The 21,651-nt window shown below is 37.1% G+C and overlaps 1 protein-coding gene across 1 annotated transcript; it reads left to right on the top strand.

Annotated features, from left to right (window-relative positions):
• Nucleotides 1-6,367: 6,367 nt before the first annotated feature.
• On the top strand, nt 6,368-19,390 carry FBXO8 (F-box protein 8; the record flags this gene model as incomplete). Its single annotated transcript, XM_081999070.1, has 5 exons — nt 6,368-6,702; nt 8,962-9,088; nt 16,555-16,673; nt 18,240-18,436; nt 19,203-19,390. Exons 1-5 carry the CDS (start codon nt 6,374-6,376, stop codon nt 19,388-19,390), a joined length of 960 nt encoding a protein of 319 aa, XP_081855196.1. The 5' UTR covers nt 6,368-6,373.
• Nucleotides 19,391-21,651: the final 2,261 nt, after the last annotated feature.

The raw sequence follows: 21,651 nt of genomic DNA, 5'->3' as shown, positions 1-21,651 counted from the left end.
AAGGTTTGGGACACTTTAACCTCAAGTATTTTCTAACTGAGGAAGTTATTCTTCCTGCATTACCTTACAAAGTGATCCAGCCTATGGTTTTGCCAGTTTAACCAGATCAAGACAAGTCTCAAAGAGCCTGACATAAAACTGAAGCTCTGATCTTGCAATGCAAATACTCGTAGAAGACACTTTCACAGGACTTCATTTAATTATATAGGCTGTTTCCCAAAAGTATCAACCATCCCTTCTACACCGGACCTCTGGATGTAAAAACTGGCAAGTACCACCATTACAAACTGAATGACTCGAGAGATCATAAAAATAACAGTTAAATTGGTAGAAAAAACTTTAACATCTTGGGAAGGTGAACACTGTAAGAAGTGGCACATAGCTTTTGCCTGTAGGAATTCACAACAGGACAGTTATAGAACATTGGCTATCCAGAATAAAATCAGGTAAAACAAAGTTTTACGAGATTATAACATAGAACTGCAAGCGGTTTAAAGAACAACTCTCAAAATTGCACGTGGTATTCAAAGAACTAACAAATGCCAAAAAAAAAAACCAAAACAACCACCATACAAGTTACAAAGTATCTTAACATTGTAAATACTGTCTTTGAAACGTCTAACAAAAAATACTTTTGATTTCTTCTAATTGTATTTAGACTCTTCTGTTACACAGGACGAGGGAGGAGGGGGGCTGACACTCTTACGCAGAGATGCAAAAACGTCGAGGACAAATACCGCACTTCGCTGCCGTGCCAGCCGCAACAGACGCGCTCCGAGCACACAGGCACTTGCAAAGGAGGGAACCGCACAAGGAACTGGGCGGTGCGGGCCGGTTGCCCTGGCCGCCATGGAAACACCGGCGGAAAAAAAACAGCCCGACCCTGCCACGGGCAAGGCCGGCTGCGGTCCCGGGGCCGCGCCAGCGCGCTGAGGCGAACTCGCAAGAGCGGGACCCGCGGCCGGCTCCCCACCCGCCCTTCTTCGCCCCTGGACCAGCTGGAGGCCGGGGCTCCCCCGCTCCGCTACCCGAGGAGAGGGCGGGCCCTGGGCTCGGAGGCGTTCCGCGCCACCGGCCCCTAAGGGGGAACAGACCGGCGCTCGGAGACACGCTCACCCGCGCCAGCCACCGCCCCCGACTCCCCCGGCGGCTGCTCCCAGCCGGCGGCGGGCGCAGACCGAATCTGCCGCCGCGAGACGCAACGGCCGCTTCCGCTTCCCGCGCGTCCCTCCGCGGTGACATCACTTCCAGCAACAACAGCAAACGTCAAACCTGCCAGGCAAGGAAACGGGGCGGTGGCGGCTTCCCTGCGTGCCGGAAGGGCCTCCTTAGGTCCAACGCCTCTCCCCGCCGCCGGGGGCTGCTCAGCCTCTTCCTGCCCGGCGAGGCTCACGCACCGACTCGGGCCGGGCTCGTCGCGGCGGCGGTTGGGACCCGAGCTCGCACAGGTACGGGCCCCGCGGGTTTCTCTCAGCGGGGCGGGCGGGCGTGGATGGACGGGCGGCACATCCAATCGAGAACCGGGGCCCTTGGGGCGGCCCAATGGCGTGCGGGGGCGGAACCCGCGGAGCCAGGCTCGCCGCTGTCCGCCGGGAGGGGGGCGGCCGTCCCCCGGCCTGCCCCGGCCGCGGCACCGGCTCCCCTCGGCGGGGAGAAGCGTGACTCGGTGAGGTGCCGGGGAGGTGGCCAGCAGGGCGGCTGCGGAGCTCCTCGGGACGCGGGGCGGCGGGAGGGCAGCCGCGGCCCCTCGGCGGAGAGGCCTCCCCCGTCCGCTGGGGCGGCCTTGGGCGTGAGGGGCTGGCTGTGCCTCTGGAACCGCCCGCGTACTTGCCTGGAGTCCCGTCTGAAAGGCCCTCACGTTAGGGGGATCAGCAGGCCTCGGTTACCAGTGGGGCTCCGGTGATCGAAGCTTCAGCTTCGATGACATTGAAGGAAGGAGCATTTTCCTGTTGGGATAGTTGTGGTCGCAAAGCAGCAGCTGTAGGGCTCGGTCACCATAAAGTGGAGGGCGTTTATAGCGAGAACGTACGTTGTGTTTTGTCTAATAAAGCGGAGGCCAGTGCCAATGCGGAGTTAATCCAGCTTATATTTAGCTTTTAGTTTCCTGTCATGCTTTTCAACACTGCAAAATAATTTGTTGTGCAGTAACAAAGTAACATGAAGAAGACATGATTAAAATTGAAATCAGACTCTGATAGGTAGCAGGCAGAGCCAGAGAAGATCAGCAATTTATAAACAAGCTTGATGTTATTTTTATTGTGATCGTTATCACAGCCAAGCTATCAAGAGGTTTTAGTTATTAGATAAAGTTACGTAATTGGAAGCTTGGAAACATACATTTGAGTGGCCTATTGAATCTGGAGATTGAAAATGTATGTTCAAAATAATTTAAAAATCTAGTTCGGGACCCCAATACTTCAAGGGCTTTATAATAACAATGCCTCATTACTCATCTTGTTCTATGAATGAGTTCTCAAAGCGTGCATCCTGGATTATTACAAAGCTGAAAGTAGTTGCGTGGTGGGGAAAATAAGATGTGATCTAACAAATGGCATATAAGCTGCTGAATAGCTACACGCATATTAAAGCTTGTGGATTTCCAGCAGCATAGAATGGTTTAAATTATGTTTTACTGTTTCTTCTCTGAAATTTCTTCAGTTGGTAGTTAAAATAGAAAATTTTTTAATATAATTTTTTACGTTAAAAAAGACTTTAAAAATTATTTCTGCAGTGATATTTTCTGTATAAGTATGTGAGTTCATTATAAGCAGGCTAGTTTCTTGAATGACATAGTATACTTTTTTGTGTCTCGGAGCCACTTCTAGTGTTAAATAATTTAGAAGTTATTATGTTGTTGGTGATATATAGCAATTAGCTTTTGTGTGGGGAGAAAAGTCCTGTGAGCACCAAAAAGAACTGTTGATGTTCTTGTTAGCTCAGTATTCCTCAAAAGAATATATTTTGTGAGCAGGAACTTCTAGGTAAATATTGCAATAAAGATATTAAAGTAGCAACTAAAATGTGGAAGTTTGATTTAGTGCTAAGTAGGAGAACTTGGTCCTCTGTGACCACTACAGAATTCTTTACAAGTAGTGCATATAGAACAGGAAGATAATCTGAGGAGGCTGGAAAGCTATTATAAAACTGCCAGATGCTTACCTGATAGCATTAAATTCACTTGATAATTGACTGGGCACAGCCTTTCTATGAACTGTTTCTGATAATGCTGCTGGTCTTCCTCTCTTGTCTTTCTGGTTTATTACGATTATGAAACTTGTCACAGTACAATTCCTAATGATCTTCAGAGCCTTGAATTTCCTGCTACTCCTATTATTTTTTTTATTTAAGCTATGCCCAAAAATAATTAGTATTTTCATAAGATTTTTAACAGTTGAGAGTTAACAAATGTGTATAGAAATGTGGCTTTGTTATAATGATATAAATTAATGTGCGAAAAGATTGTAAAAATACTAGCAAAATAAATTCCTTAATTTGTCTTACAAAAAGTTACCTCAACAGATTTCTCCATTTAATAGAACTTTCCTTTCTCTCTACTTAACGTACACAGTTTACATAGAATAGGTTGTCTCATTTCAATCTTTTGTAAAATGAAAGGTTTAATATTGCAATGTTGTAATATTTTTTTCTCACTGATTTCTGTTGCTTTAGTGGTTGAAATAATGATGAGGAATTAGAAGCCCTCACTCCTGGTTTTCTCTGTCCATTAAACTAGCATTTTGCTATTCGGCTATTTTATAATTTTTTTTAGAGAGTCAATGCTATATTTTCAGGCAGATTTCATTTTTGTTTTTACATGAAGACCTACACTGAGAAAGTGTGCAGTTTATATTTGAGTTACATCTACATGTGTATCTATAAATTTACTTCTTTCAAAACCCTAGATTTTTTACATAATTGAAAGATCATTATTATTCAGTCATTCAGATCAACTGATATCTTCTGAGAGAACACAGCCTCTAAATTTGGCATCTGCATATTTGAAAGTGTAATGCCTTTTTGGCATATGAGTTCATACTCACAAGGCTAAGGACAAGAACTGGTTGAAGCCTCACAAGATATTTAGAGATATCTGTTTACTAAGTACTGTGCTTAAGTAATTAACAAGCTTATACGCAGTGCCTAGCAAAATGGGAACTATCTTAATTGAATCCTCTAGCGTGGTGATAGTAGCCCTTCTTGAAATCTTGTATTTGCTCAGAAATGTTCCTTATCTGCTCTTTTCATTCCTTAGGAAAGTCTTCCCTTGTCCTTCCAGCCCTTGGCTGTTAACTGCCTACCTGCAAAAACTGTTTTTTAGCTTGATTCATCACTGCACATGACTCTATGCTCCGCCTGCTCAGCAGGGGCAATAGCAGCAACAGCAGCTAGATTTTGGAGCGGCAGGCAACTTGATGGGTTTATGCTTGTAGTCCCAAACACCAGTTCTGGCACACTTACCACTGATTCAGTTAATAGCTCTTGATTTTATTGTACCAGTGCTTGGTGATCCTCCTTTGGGATAAAGGTTAGTAAATTCATTCTTGTTGGAGAGATTTAGTTGCTCAAAAACAGAAAAAGGTGTCACTGAGCAACTGCAGCTCTGGGAATGAAGTTGCTACCTCTTATTTTAATATAGCTAGGCAATGAAAAATAAATGCAGAGTTCTTCATCGTGTGAAGAAATGTTTTATTTACAGCTAGAAGTTTCATAAAGTAATTGCAAAAACCAGCATGAATTGCCAAGGCCCACTTCCATCAGACCTGTCATCTTTGTGTTGACACTTTTTAAATGGCAGATTGTGGTATAGCTTCCTCATGTAAAGCGACTGTACCGGTAGCCCTAAGGACTTTTAAAAATATTATGCTGGTTCAAGAAAATGAGAATATTTTCTTTGTGCATACATTCGTGCTGCCAATTGTATATCCTATTTATGGTCTGACTCAGTAAGCTTTTTTTTTTCCCCAAACTTGCCTGATAATTTATAGCAGTTGATCATGGTTTAAACTGCCTCTGTATAATAAAAAAAATAAGCCAAATACATAACTGTACAAAAAATGAGAATAAAAATAATGATTAATTAATGTAAAGCCTTGCATATTACTAAATTGAAACAGGTGACTACAGTTTCTCCACAACTGTGGCCTTATCTAGAAATGAATTCTTGAACTTCCCCTGAATGGATACTTATGTAGGTAACTGCTTCACCAGCCAGCTGAACCTGTCTTTTTTTCTACTTCCATCTTGGTTATGCTTTTTTTCTGTAATTTCTCTACTTTCTCCATTTCTTCTCCTGTAATCGCTCATCACATCCATGGCTTGTTTCTTTCTGCTTATGTAGAACAGTTTCCATTCGTGTCCAACCTTTAACAGTGTCAAATCCGCATTTTTAATCCCCCGTCCTAATAGAATATAAATAATTTCAAGTACATGTGAGGTCTTACCAGACCAGGCCACCAGTGTTTCTTTTTTTGAAAGTCAGCATCGGGAACCTGTAGGTTCCTAGTATGATCACTTTAGTGATCTGTCATTGTAGCAAAGGCTGAAAAACAAGATAGATCACCATATATATGCTACTTGTGATGGAATTAAGACAACACTCCCATACTGAATTAGAATGATTTATCAGACTTTAATTTCCCCTCTTGGTAAATACAGGTGGTTACTGAAATTTGAGTCGTGGCATTCAGAAATCTTGATAACTGACTAACATTCAGTATTTGTTCTTTTTATTACCATCTGCAGCAAAGTTTGACAAAAAATAGCAAACACAGTGATAAGTGGGATATAGAAGCCTTATGAAGTTTTTATCCTACTGTTTAAGAAAGCTTGAAAAGATATTCTGGGTGCTCAGAAACAAGGAACTGAATCTTTAATGCATTATCACGGAAGTCGTTAAGCTTTTTCTTAGTCACAGCCTAATTTTGTGTGCTACCTGCTACTCAGGACATTTTTGTTTCTCCTTATATTTTACAGCACTTCGTTGGCTCTAAATAAGCTATTTTTATTAAATTTTAAAGGAAGTCTGAAGACAGTAATTACAAATGTTCTGATGGTTAAGGCTTCTAATTTGCATAGGACAGATAATATTTGGTACTGTTTGCAGAAGCTTCGTGTAAATTTTGTAACTCTTCAAGCATAGAAATTTTTGGAAAAAAATCTGCTAGTTTTTTTATATTTTTTGTTTTCAAAATTTATTCAGTTGCTCCATTGGAGACAGGTTATACTGTCAGCATAACTTTGACAAAATCTCACTTTTTTTTCTATTCAGATCAGTCCTACATTTTTATTTTTCCTATGTGTTGACTCTGTCTTACATATATTTATAAATAGCTGTCAACATTTAATTTGGATTTTATGTCCAGCAGGCTCGCAGATGGGTCAGGGACTCTGGAGAGTTGCTAGGAACCAGCAACTGCAACACCAAGGATACAGTGGACAAGGCTATCTTACCAGAGAACATGGTAGGAGGATAACTACTAACAATGTTTCCAATACAAGCCATCGCAAACAGGCCCAAGGAGGCATTGACATCTACCACCTGTTGAAGACGAGAAAATCTAAAGAACAAGAAGGATTCATTAACCTGGAAATGCTGCCACCAGAGCTTAGTTTTACCATTTTGTCATACCTGAATGCAACTGATCTCTGTCTAGCTTCATGTGTCTGGCAGGATCTTGCTAATGATGAGCTTCTCTGGCAAGGGTAAGCAAAAAAAAAAAAAAAAAAAGGCATCACCCAGGCATAGTAAAAATAATTACTAGATTTTAAATTTGTCTCAACATGTGCTTTTTGTCATTCTAACCTTAGCAAAGGTTTCCTAAGTTAAATGAGATTTGACATAGGGAAAACATGAATATAGTTTAAAAATGTGTTATTCTGGATTTCTAATTACTATCAGGTGTTAGTGGAGATTACTGCATACACAAGTGTGCTTGGTACAAGTATAAGTGTGTATTACTACACAGGTGTTGTTTGATATATCATGGGGAAAAAACAAGGACTTGTCTTCACTTTTGCATTAGCTCAAGGCACATCTCAAATGTTTGTATTATTACTTCTCTGAACTTCAAACAAGTATCTAGCTTGAGCAAACAAACCTGAAGCTCCAGGTAGAAAGGGATGAGAACTCATCTACTGTACCTGTCTTAGAGCAACGTAAGTGTATGGTTTTTGGAAGTGATGGAAGGGGGAAAGAAAAGGTCAGTTCTGCAAATGTGTCAGGTAGAATTTCTGCAGTCTAACAGTTGAAACACATTTTATAACATATGCAGAGTTTGTATGTCCAGGAAATAAATAAAGGAACGTTCTATCAAATAAAAGAGTATAAGATCAAAATTTAATTAAAAATATTTTCTTTGATATTTGGTGTTTTACAACAGTAGGAAAGAGTCATGAAATCATACTTATCTTTAGAGTAGATGGTCAGCAAAACTTGCATCTTCTTTCACAACATGTTCTTATCCCTTAACAGACAGTAAGTAGTATTACTGTAACAGTTGGGTTGTTGTTCAGGTTGGTTTTTTTCCTTTCATTGTGCGCTTCATCTCTTTCTTCCTCATCTCTTTTTTTGCCCCTCTGCTTTTGAATTAATCAACTTCCCTTCCTATCATGCTTTATGAACTCAGCAATAGGATAATGCAATTATAGCTTGTTAGTCACAATTGTTCTGCTATTGGGGACTGTTATCTTGGCAGGAAACAAGGATTCTAGTGAAGATCCTGCTAAGCTTCTAAGCTTATATATATATCAAATAGCTTGGCAGCTCAGTAAGTATGCATTGCATTGTACTCGGTTCTTGGTATCAAAATCACACTAAATACAAATAAATTCCCTAGACCAAAGCTTGAAGATACTAGAGCTACTTAACTGTATGCAGTATATATTCTTAACATATGGGGATGGGGAGAAACCCATATTTTCCTCAGAGTTCATCCTGGGAAATAGCTCAATCATTTTTAGTGTAATCTTCCCAAATACTACTCAGTTTGAAGTATATACTTTGGTAGAGAAAATGTGTCCTGACTTAGCAAATTATGCCATCTCAAATGGCGTAATCTCTGTAGACATTTTAGAATTCAGTATTCTGCCTGTATTGGATATGTTTGAGTTTAGGCTTTGGCAAGTCCTGTGGTTGCAGTTCTGAACTCGGTCCCAATAAGACCCAGGTTCCTGAACTGAAAACAAAGTCTCTCCCGTGTCCTCAGTGGCTATCTGCTGGGTCCTAAGCATTGTGCCTAATTATTTACAAGACAGATGCGTTGAAGCAGAACCACCAGTTCAATAAGGAATCTAAATAACAATTGGAATGCCTAAAAAGTGAAAGTTCAAGGGAATTTCAGATGGTGTCATTGAGGAGACTGAGATGAGAGACAGAAACCGATGAAACTGAGATATGGAGTCAGGGTGGGATAGAAGGGAAAGAAACTGGTGGAAGAGAGAGAGGGATGGGCTTGGATCAAATATTAAGGAGTCTTCAAGACTGGAAAAAGGCCAGTCAGGTAGAAAAGGACAGATTGGGAAAGCAGTGAGTTAATGGCATAATTTTGTGCAGATGTAGTGTCCCACTCACTGCATACCCAGGGCACAAGAAAAGAAACAATTTTTTAAACTGTCATACTGCTGCAGCAGGTCAACTTGTCACAGTTATCCAGTGTTCAGATACCAGCAGTGCCAGAGGTCTCAGCTGTGTGGATGCCATTATGGTGCCACCTACTGGGATATGTTTTGAGATTGCACTCAAATACACCAAAACCCGTGTGAGAAGAAAACAGTAATAATATAAATGAAAACTTTGGCAACACACAAGGGAAAGGCTTCATAACTAAGTGTTACAAGCAACCTATTTCTAATTTTTCCTATAGTTTAAGTATTTGGCTTTGCAGTGTTGATTACATTTTGCTTCTGTAAAATACGTGAAATACAGAAAAGAATTTTGATAATAGACTAATTCTATTTTCATAGGTTGTGCAAATCCACTTGGGGTCACTGTTCTATATACAATAAGAATCCGCCTCTAGGATTTTCTTTTAGAAAATTGTATATGCAGCTAGATGAGGGCAGTCTCACCTTTAATGCCAACCCTGATGAGGTAAGTGAACTGTTGCTGGCAGTAATAAACAGTTAAAATAATTGTGATTGTTGTTTTATAAGCATGGCCATATTAAAAGCCAAGTTTTAATAGGTGCTTGTTTTACTGTAGGAGTGGTTAATAGTAAGTTACAGCCCTATGCTGATCTTTTTTTGTATATGGTACCTGTGTACATCGTTTACATGGCTTGCCTCTTAAGTGCTCTGTACAGCGGTCTGACCTATGGATACCAGAAATTCATAACCATGTATTGACTTAGGGATGAGGGAGACATTCTAACTGAAGTGACAATGGTGAATTTAAAAAGGATAATAATACACTTATATAAATTAAAATGCTAAAATTTGCTTGTGCAGAGTATGAGTTTGATCCCACCTCAGTTAAAGCAGGATGAGGTATAAAGTAACACCAATTACTTCTGTGACAATTATGGTTTCTTGTAAGGGATTTTTTCAATATTTCCACTATCGAGGAGCAAATTTTGAAATATTATGAAAAAGATGTACTGCTGAACTATCCTAAAGACCAGTTTCATTTGATTTCTGTGGATTTTTGTTATGCATAAACATAATCTTTCTTTATACTATACAACAACATATGTTTATTTTCAAAAAATACGCCATGTCAAACTAATGGGTTTCCATTTATTAATTCGTGTAACTAACTGGAAAAGTCAGTTTCTGCTTTCACTCTGTCACCTTTCAAAGAGGAAAAGAGTAGACAGCTTTTGCCTGGGAGATAGGCAGTTAATGCCCAAGTGACAGAGTGAGTCTTTCGTATACAAAACTAGACTCCTGTTTCATGTTTCCTAGGAAAAGAAGGTACACAAGGACTGAACAAAAAGTAGTATTAACTTCCTGCATATATTTATACGTACACAAGGAAGTGGTAATTGAATAAATCCAAAGTACGAAAAAGATTAAGAGTCATGAAAAGATACACTTCTAGTAGCCAGTAGTTCACTCTGCTGATACAATACAAAAAACATGAACTTGGGACCATGGGGTGAAATAAATAAAGCAGTCATATGAATCATTATAATAATGTGATTTTGTATAAATTCTTGTTCTATCTCATATTCTGTTTGATAAAGAAATCCACTACTTTTATTAGTCACAAATTACAGTATTTTGTAATTTCAGTGGTAGAGCTCTGCTTTGAACTGTCACAGGCAGTGCTCAGACATCGGCACCTTGCCACTTGAGTGATTAGCAATGATTTTCAGCAGGATTTTAGTGAATTTAGTAATATATGTAAAGCTTTTAAATGAAACGCAATATTTAGGTAACTTAAATGTGTTTTTAAGAATATATCAAGTTTTAATTGGTAACAGCTTTGTCCACCCAAATTTTTCTTTGTCTTTCAATTTGTTTTAACATAATTTTTCATTTACTACTTTAGTTTATAATATGCTGCTATATTCCAACCTAATGTAAAGTAATCTTGGTAGGTTTAAAGCATTTGGAGCCTTCACAAAAGGCACTGAAAAAAAATTTGTTATTTTTAAAGGAAATTGAGGCCTGCAAATTAGAGCTACCATGTAGTATACCTAAATTAGGTATTACATTTATTATGCTACACTTACTTCTTCTGGGTTCATTATGGTTATATTGTACAGTAGTAGCACAAACAGTCTGCTTCAGGCCTAGTGAGAGATGAGAACCTCAGGGAATCCCCTAAGGGCTTCTGTTTCTCTCTCCCTGTGGAGCACCATAGCCTGGTAGGAATCATTCAGGGCCTGAGTTTCAGGAGAATTCACAAATACTATTGCTTTTATTGTTTACGACTGTGATATTGGCAGAATTATTATTACAAGGACAGTGTGACTGGGATATATGATATGATGTTCCACTATTACAAATTGCGTCTCCGAATTTCCTGCCAAATTCTGCTTTACATTTGATAACAGACCTGATCAAATTACTATAAAAATAGGAATACTTACAGCCACAGGAGCAAGATTCTCCAAAGGACACCGCCCATGTCATGAAAATGGGTAACCAGGCTCCACAGCAACAGCTCCAGAGCTAGCGGTGGCTCACGGGGTAGGGAAGAGCATCTACACACTTTGTGGTAGGATTCTCTGGTTAGCCATTGTTGTGTGCATGGTGTTGTGATATCTGCTGTAATTTAATGTATTGATTGTGTGCATGAGCTTGCATAATTCATAGCAGGTGCTCACATTCTGCTGAAAGGATGCGCCTAATCACATTACACGTAATCTGGAAAAAAAACCCCAAAACTCCAGTGCATGTTTGGTTTCTCATTACTCTTTTTGTTTGTTGTTTTTGGTTTGGTTTTGGTTTTTTCTCACATGGCAGCACCACTGTAGCCAAGATTTTGGAACTTGATTTTTGTTTCTTTGGGGAGAGGGGGAGGTTTAGTGTTAATACCAAACACTTGAATATGAATATTATGTTGTTTACTCTGCCTACATGGTCTCTGCTCTATTTTATTCTAAAAAGTTTATGGTGTATGTGAAATATTTCTCATGCAGTGCTCATTTCATATCTCATATGCTTATGGCTCAGAATTTGTAAGCAACCAGAAGCTATTTCCTACTGTTTTGTATACTGTTTCTAACTCCCTAAAAAATATTTTGTTAAACTTACTACGTGGTGCTATGCCATGTAGTTAAATTGGAGCTGAAGGTGGAAAAGATAATCTTTGGTCAGGAAAGAAGATGTAATTTTTGTTTCATTCTTAATGATTCTAACTGATTCTATTTAATAGCATTTATTTTTATGGATCTACTGGAATCTGGACTGTACCAAAACTCTCAGACTTTAATGAGGTCAAGATTTCCTTCTTGTAGCATAATAACAATAAAGTACAGTAAGACAGAGCTTGTACTAAGCCTGGCTTTCCACTCTTCTGATTGTCTCATTTGTTACCAGCTGCCCTTAGTTTTTGCCAGGGAGGTCAGTTTTCTGACCTTTTCTTGTTTGTAAATGAATTGTTACCCACTTGCATAAAGCCACTTTACCTGACTTTTAATTATAGATAGTCTAGATGATGGAATATTCACTGTGCTGTGTATTTCTAACAAAATTTTTTTGAAACTTACCCTGTTTCATAGTGATCTACTAAGCAAGCCAATTCTGAGATGCATTGATTTAGCTGTCCTAAGAATATTAAAAGTATGTGTATGTTGTAGAGGGAAGAAGTTCTTTTGTGTGATTTATCTAAAAAGTTGGAATGGGCCAGACAGATGAAACCTTTTGAAAACTCTCCATTAAAGGCAGAGAACTTTAGTCTTCTAAATTATTATTTACAGATTCTGCGTAACATGAAAAATATTTCTATGTTCTACTTGTGATTTCTGCCGTCATAAGTGTGTATCACTGAGACTGTATTTTAAAGACATACAGTGAAAGAGACAGTGTTCGAAATGTATGTTCTATATTGTGTCCACATTTGTCACCAAATGACTTGATTCATAACTTAGAAAAAGAATCTTAAAAATGTCTATTAGAAAAATACAACATCAGTACTGTGCATTTTGTACCAGAAGATGCACCATATTAAGATATTGCATGTCCCTAGAAATATGGGAATAATAATACCATACATGCCTAATTATTACTTACTAATAGTGTTAATGTTACTTAGAAGCCCCTATTAGAAATTGAGGCCCTACTATAAGAGATACTGTATGTACAGAATGTAATGACAGTCACTGCCCCCAAAGAATTTATCTAAATAATTAAGCTAGTATTTAAACTTGAATTCCTATATTGCCTTAGGTTTTATTTAAGAATGTTTTAATTTGGTTGGTGATCAAAATTGTCTTTTTTTAATACAGTACAGACTAGAAAGAAATCAGCATTTTATGTTGATACTTATGAAATCCTACCAAAATGTAAAAGCATATAACTCGCAGAATTATAAATCACCTAAAAATTCTAATGGTAATATGCTACTAATGATTTCCGTAGTCACTTTTTAAAACTATTTAAGCTAAACAAGTAGAGCATGTGTACAACCATTTATGTGAAATTTGAAATTTCAAATAGTAAGTGAAATTTGTCTTTATTGACAAATGTATTTGTCATCTATTTTCCCGCACTACTTTTAAATGCACGTTAGGTTAAAAGCTTCGTTGTCTCCCAACTCTGACTTTGCTAACAATTCCATTTAAATATTAAAAAGAGAAATCATGTATATGTGTAGAAAAATATTGATTCCAAAATTTCTGTGCCATTAACTTAGAATATGTCTGGTTTCCTTTGTATGCATATCTAAACAGAGATGTCAAAGGAAACTACAAGATGTTTTAATGTTGACTGCTGTACGGAAATGTTCTGAAAGTACTCTTATTAGAGAAGAAAATCAATGCAAAAATGAAACCAATCCTGAAAAAGAAAACTTTTTGATTTTAGATACCCTCTATGGATATAAATGCATGGAAAGACTCTTGGGAATGAGTAGAAAGGAAGCTAGGAGTGTCAGTGCTGTAATGGAATAGGTTGGTAAAACAAGAATCCTGTGACTGGAAAAAAAAGGAGCAACTGTAAAAAATAACATATTGAAATAAAACAAATGGCTTTTGTTGTTACTATTAGTCTTTAGTTATGCTTGTTATTTGCATATATAATTTAAATCAATGCTCTCATACATTAAGATTTTATCCAAAGCTGTCTGAAATTCAGTGGTAACATTCTTGCCACAAAGGCAAGGCATCCTTAAAGTATCTTTCCTGATTCTCAAATGCTAAGAACATTATAGTGACAAGCAGGCTCCTCGTATAAGTTAGGCAGACATGGAGCTACTGGAAATCTGTGTTGTTGTACTCTTTGCCTAACTACTCTTCCACTAAATCAGAATTAGAAGAACATACTGTGTGTGCTCATCCTGCAGTGTTTCCTAAGTGTTAAAAAGACCTCTTCAGATCTGGTGGATAATGGCATAGATCAGCCTACCCAACTTAAGTCAAATGTTTCCTAAGAGAATCAACAGATGACTGATAAATAATCCTAGTGTAGATTTCAATAGTGTGTAGAACTACTTACTTCAGCTAGCATACCTGCCACAAGCAACCATTTTAGCTACTAAAAGTGATTTAAAAGTGATTTATCTGAAGTGTGGGTTCTGAGAGGAATTCAAGGCAGTGTTTACAGTGTTACAAAAAGCAGATTCAGTGATGTGCCGTAAATCTTGTAAATAAATTTCATTTGCGGTGAGCCCAAATTTAAGAACTTTAAAGAGAAATCAGGTTTCTATTGTTGCAAAGTATTTGTGGTTGCTTAGGAAGAAATAAAAAGCAACTAAAATGATGGCATGTGCTGAAGTACATTTTATTGAGACCCTGTTTATTTGTAAAGTAGATGAGGAAAATTAATAATGAAACTGTATTCACAGAGAAGGATATTGTCAAGGATTGGGGCGGGGCAGGGCAGAGAGAGGGAATTAAGAGACAGGGAATAAAAATGCTTTGCAAAGACTTGTTAGCTTATCAGGTGAAGATCCTACATTGAGTTGAAATCTAGTGCATGAAAGAAATCACTTGTGGCATTTACTGTCACAGAGAAACCAACTGAGAAACCCATTGCCTGTCTTCAAGAAGGTGTTATTTTCATCCTGCCTCATCTATGACATGCCAGGTATTTTCTGGATATGTTGCCAAAGTGTTTGTTAAATAATCGCAGCAGAAATACTACGAAGACTTCCTTGCCAGGCTTCAGTTTGTATTACCTTAAGCAAATACTTATTACTGAACGCATAGACCTTGTTAAGTCAGGATATATGTAAAGGAGATGTTCTGCTGCTAGTCTTGTATAAACTGCCAAAATACTTCAGGAATTAATGTGCAGTTGATGTTCATTTTGATCTCCCATTTTTAGTTTCCTCTTTACCTCTAATTCAAGAAAGTACTTAAACTTATGTTGTCCATCCATATTATAGACAAACCTAAATGTGATCTAATTTGGACTTAAATGCAAGCTTATAGTTCAATATATGTTTCATTACAGTCCTAGATTCTTCTTAAAATTAGGACCTAAAATTGATAGGATTTTTTTTTTCTTACCTGTATAAAACCTCTATTTTATAAAAAATTCTTTTAACCAAAAAAAAGTATTCTGATTAACTGCTATTTTCTAGAAATATATAAGCAATTGGCTTTTCACTTGTGTTATTGATGTCTTAAGCATGCATGCTAATTTCTTTTTTGCTTGATATAACTGAGACTTTGCTTTACTAATCCACTTCATAAAACTTTCCAAACCTGCACTCTGTCCTTGATTTCTTTTTTAAGCAAAATTGAAGAGCACTGGGAAGTTAGTTTATACACTGAATGACTGGTTGCCCCTACATCTTTATAGATGTAATGTAAACTAAAAGGGCAGACTTGCAAAATATTGTGAAGTCTGATATCAGAAGATTTATGAAAAAAGATTTCAGAAGTATTTTAAGGGTGATTTAGGTTGTGGCCTTGGTACATTATCCTATGCAGAAATGCACGGTCCTACGCATTTTCAACATTATTTAACATTATTGCATAGTCAAGAGATACTGTACTAAAGTATTGTAACACTTCTGTGTAACCCATGCTTAGAACCACTCCCAGCCCCTGCCAAATTGAATTGAAACTAGTTGGTTAGTTATTCTCAGGTTTAGATTGTTGTTGTTGAAAAATGTGAACATTTTTAAAATCCATTAGGTTGGTTTTGATTTCTAGGATCACAAGGAAAATAGTTTTATGCTTTGGGATATTTCAATGAACAGGAATAATCCAGAATATCACTGAAATATTTTGAAATTAAATTTGGCATTTGTATTTTACAAGAACTGTGTTCTTGGCAAAGTGTGGAAAATTCCGGAAATCATAATATACCATATACACAATTGTTCTATCTTTTTAATTGTTCTTATTTATGTGTATGCATATTTATATATGTTGATATTTACCTATGCTTTGAAATCAGCGTGCTTGTGTTTATTTGCATTATTACACATTTAAACAAATGCATTTAATGCATCTATTTGAATGTGATACATCATATACATGTGAGAACATTAATGTTTTAATGAAAGATATTACAGGCTAAACACATTATGGCTAAGATTTTCTTATTTACAAAAGTTATGAAATTAAAAGTTATGGTCCCCACAGCATTTTAAATACAAATACAAAACTATTTAAATACAATTACAAAAAAACAAAATACTAGTCTACACTGTAAAGAAATTATCAAAGAACTGTCATGCTCATAATGGGGTTCATAATTTTAAATTTCCTACTGTGAGTATATGTAAAATCTCAACCATAACAATAAATTGTTTCTTTGCATTTGATTTATAATTTTAGAGTGTATTGTGCATGTTGAAATGTGATTTAGAAGAAGAGGAATCATTCTGAAAAACAAACCAGCTAATCAGTAGGATTATGTTCCTACATTGCCAAGTACAATCCTTGTTCCTAAACAAGATTAAACATATTTATACATACATGTATTTTATCTCAGGGAGTCAACTACTTTATGTCCAAGGGCATACTAGACGATTCACCGAAAGAAATAGCTAAGTTTATCTTTTGCACAAGAACACTAAATTGGAAGAAGCTGAGAATCTACCTTGATGAAAGGTAATTTGAATTTCTCTTGAGACATTTCTTACACATTTTCAATGTACAGCACCATTCAACAAGACTTTGCTTGTATTGATGTAATTTTAAAGATTTGAAAATGCAACTATAATGCTGCTGCTAAATTTGAACAATTACTCAGTTCAAGTATTTATGTGACTGTAACAGTTTACAAGAACCCGTGAAAATACCACTTATAACTAGTAAAGCACATCCTGAGCTTTTTCTGCATTTTTTCAGTTCTGGGCACTAACTGTTTTGAAGTTACAGTGAGCATTTAAACTGCACAGGATAATCTTTGTGCTGTATGCCATTCAGATTTTATAGATATTTTGCTGCTTTTTTTGACTTGAGCTTTCTTTTTTCCTGTCTAGTATGGGTGTTAATCAGAAAAAGCAGTTACCACTTTACCAAGAGATGATAGCTTTTTAACGAATGTTGAATCATCTAACCATTATTTGGTTGTCTGATATTTCTCGAATGGCAGTCAAACCCACCTCCTAAGATGCAACAGAGGGAACATTCTCCCTGCTGTAGCATGCTCTTCTACCTCCAGAATGTGTTCTCTTGCCCTCCAGGATGCCTTCAGGTTGGGGTAGTGCAGTATCAGGAAAAAGCAGCACCAACATGTTCAAGCGAAGTTGAAGAAGGAGGAGACTAATAACTGGACCTAAATAGGAAGAGCAGAAGGGACAGCAGCGCTTGTAGCAACAATCCTCTCTTGCTTCTCATCCTCCCCAGCCTGTACCACTAAAGGAATAAAAGGAGGCATTCAGTAGTGTTGTCACTGCTGACAGTCCTGTGCTGTAAAACTTCAGATTATCAAATATTTGGCAATAGAAAAAATACAAAACCATTTAATGGATCAGATTGCAGGTTAATATTATCAATCCCTACCTACTGCCATTCATCTTCCCTTTTTAAACAGAGTATAATCAGGCACTAAAAATAAAAACTAGGTTTCTAAATGTTGAAACCCCCTCTTAGTACTGAAATGTTTAATAGAAAGGACCTGGTTCACTTCGAATTTGCTTCCAAATTTCTTTCAGATGTCTTTTGCACATCTGTTCATGTATGCTAGTCTGAATCCTTTAGATGTTTCTGTGTTCAGTGGAAAACACTTGAGAGCATCGCACCTTGATGGACTTAGACTTTAAAGGGGTTTTGTGAGCAAATTTTGTCTAACTTAAGCCTGGTTTTAACAAGATACTCCTGTAACAGCTTCTATTCAGGCACAAAATGTGTGACACACATGAATCTATTCCCTTTACTGCCTTTTTTAATGGCTTTGTCAGACAGTTTAAAGGAAGCAAAGCCTCTGTGATTGAATATGCATCTAAAGAAACTTTAAAATTCTGATTAATGTATATTTTTATATTATTTAGATACTACTGTAAGTGTCTGAAGAACATATGTTTATATTTATGCTGTTAGTGATAACTTAGTCTTTCAGCAAAGAACAAAGCTCATAAACTTTCTAAAACTTTCATTTTTATTTTTAAAACCTACACTTTCATACTTAGAGAAGTTTCTTCTAACTGTTTATGCGGGATTTTTTTCTACCAGGCGAGATGTTTTGGATGACCTTGTGACGCTGCACAACTTCAGAAATCAGTTCTTGCCAAATGCACTGAGAGAGTTCTTCAGACACATTCATGCTCCTGAGGAGCGTGGGGAGTACCTTGAGACTCTCATAACAAAGTTCTCTCACAGATTCTGTGCTTGTAACCCTGATTTGATGAGAGAGCTTGGCCTTAGCCCTGGTAAGCAAAAACGAGCTTTGAATCAGTGGATCAGTCGTTATATTTCTGGATGATGCTACTGTTTATGGTAGTTTTTAAATCATTACTTAAACAAGTATTTCTGAAAGTACAAACATGGTGTGGGAGGGTTCAGTATACACGCATCATCCCACTTGGGTTGAAAGAAAACAAAAATAACATACAGATTCTTTTCTTAGACCTAGCTGATAAGTGGGTTTTATTTTGATGTTATCTTTCCTTCACTTTCATCTGTGCTTAAGCTCTGTACTATCTCTAAGTTCCCTTTTCCAACGACTTACACTCTTAACATTTTACCTTGTGGATAGTCCCACAGAAATGAGAGGGAATTTGGGGCCTCACTCAAGCTAACAAGCATTTCTAATTGGTTGTGGGGGAGACAGTTTTCAGCAGTGGGACTGCTTATATATTTAAAGATAAGCTTTAGCAGGAGGTTGGCCTTAGTTTACAAAAACTTCCAAGAATCTGTTTAAATGAATGTGCATAAAGCCCTTACTGACTTTTGGATAATGTAGAAATATTAAGAGATTCATAAATGCTCATTTGGCAATGTGCTGATATTATTACTTTGAAAATTGCTGTATTAAATTTTATTTTACTGAGATACCCTTTTGAGTTGTTATATGTGTGTATGTATATATATAATTATAAGGCCCGATGACAAAGAACATAAGGTTGTTGGACAGGGAACCATATTTTAAATGATCACAGTTTCCTTTTTAAAATATATTTATTCTCTCCTGTCTAGATGCAGTTTATGTACTGTGTTACTCTTTGATTCTACTTTCCATTGACCTAACAAGCCCTCACGTGAAGAACAAAATGTCAAAGAGGGAATTCATCCGAAACACACGACGAGCTGCACAGAATATTAGTGAAGATTTTGTAGGGCACCTTTATGACAACATCTACCTTATTGGCCATGTGGCTGCCTAAAAGCACAACTTGCTAGCACTTAAAATTTGTAATTTTCAAAAACTACATCAACTCAAGAAATTAATTATTTTGTAGAGATGGGGGTTATTTTAGTGCTGGTCATTCTAACCTCTGTATGCAAATCGAAGTTTGTGTGTGTAAGTGTGTGTCTGTAAACTACCTTTTTTATCTATTTACCATGGAAACGGAAGGATTTGGAGATCTGTTTTTCATAATTTTTTTAGTTTTGCACAAAACAACGCCATTAGTCTGACACAGCCATTTACAAATGTTAAACTGACATCACAGTCTAAGCTGACAAAGTGGTGAATTTGTGCATTAGATCTGCTTAAAACTTTAATAAGTTCATTCTTTTTAGAATACCATGTAATGTGTATATATTTAACTAAAGAGATTTATAATCATAATTATTTTATTGTAAAATATTTTAACTAAAATTTCTTCTTTTATCTCTTAAAACAGTGTTGTAGTTCTTTGTTTTGTATTTTTTTACAATACTGGCTACCTCAGATACATAAGCTAGAGAAACACTGGGCTGAATACTACAACAAAGTTTATTCTAGGACATGACAGAACACTTGTAAAATATCTAGGCTGATATTTAATACTGTATTGACTAACTTAAATTAGCACATTGCCAATCTGCCATTCACAATTTTAAAGAAGATTACAACCTCTATTTTAGATGAACCCTGATGTCATACAGGGATAGCCTAGGGAAATCGTACAGTTTACAGAGGGAGACCCAACCTATATTGCAGACACTAGTTACTAGGGACATGGGGCAACTACAGTCATCTATTCGGCACAATAAGCAAGGAAAAATCTCAACAGGGAAAGTGTTAGGGGCGGCTAACGTGTTGCTGCTTTCAGCTGCTTCCCTCAGTCTGGAAGTGTCAATGATGGAAATGCCTGGGCAAATATACACCAGATGACTCATTGCTAAAGCTGTTAAAAACTGACTGTGCAAGATGAGAGCAGTGACTGTGCAGGTGTGGAAAGTCGTTTCAGACTCAGATACTGAATTACTCTTTCTAAGTCTGTCATGTAGCTAGATTTTGAATAGTTCTAGATTCATGAAAGTACTTCAAAAATGGTGTTGGTCAGATTGTCTTATGTTTTCTGAAGTTTGGAGAATATTAGCAGTGCAACTGCCATGCGTATGCAGGAACTGAATAAGGATTTGCCTGGTTTTTGTTCAGTAACTCATAGAGCAGAGCTTTTCTTAAACTCGCATAACATGTAGTTGAAATCAGAGCTGTTCCTGATTATGTTTGTTTACATAATATTCAGCTATCACTAGCATCTGGATTCATCATGGTAACAAGTAGACTTATCCTTTTTCCCTACCACACCATGAGGTGAGGTAAGAAGATATTCTTTGTTCTGTTTTACAGATTAATCTGATTTTTTTTTTTTTTTTTTTTTTAGGTAGGAAGCCTATGGCAGAGACAGAAATTGAATGCGTGTCATACACCTCGTAGGCACGTGCTTTGCCCACACTGCTGCCTTCTGTTTGGCACATAGGGAGTGTTACATCTGTCTTAGATATGAAAAGAGTGATGACAATGACAGTCCATATAAGGGCTACATAAATGACAGGGAGAAAAAAATTTAGGTACTGCTGCTATTTCAAGTGTTTTATATGCTGTGTTTAGAGCTCTGGTCCACATGCAAATATGCACCCAGAAAAAGTTGTATTTTTTTTTTATTACGTTACCGTTAATCAAGTATAAATGTTGTTTGTATTTGTGTAGCATACATAGCCAAAGCCAGCAGTATTGCAGCTATCTTCCAGACAGGTTTTACAATGTTACTCCCCTCTCTCAGGATAACTTCTCATTACTTCACCCTGTGTCATTTCAATATATTTCAGAAAGCCCAAGGAGGCATTCCACAGTAGTCAGTTAATCTATCTCAAACACAAATAAAGAGTATGTGGTACATTGGGGAGCTTTGTTTAAGGCACAGGTATCTGCTCCTGAAAAAAAAAAAAAAATTTAACATGATCTGTAAAACTAACAATAAAGGTTAAGTGTCTCTATGCTCCTTACAGTGATCTAACATGAAGACTTGCAGAATATGGCTTTCCAGAAAACACTCCTCAGAAGTTATAGACTTAAAAAGAAGAATTCAATAAATTTTGTAATTACAACAAATCTTATCAGGAAATGTTTTCTTCTCAGACCACAAATTAGGTCTAAAAAAAATTAGGCACAAAAGGCCTAATTCTCTTCTGACTAGTATTTATTTTGACATTA

This window comes from Phaethon aethereus (assembly GCF_964289735.1).
Source record: "Phaethon aethereus genome assembly, chromosome: 4".
NCBI lineage: Eukaryota > Metazoa > Chordata > Aves > Phaethontiformes > Phaethontidae > Phaethon > Phaethon aethereus.
This window is presented reverse-complemented; position numbering and strand designations above follow the sequence as displayed.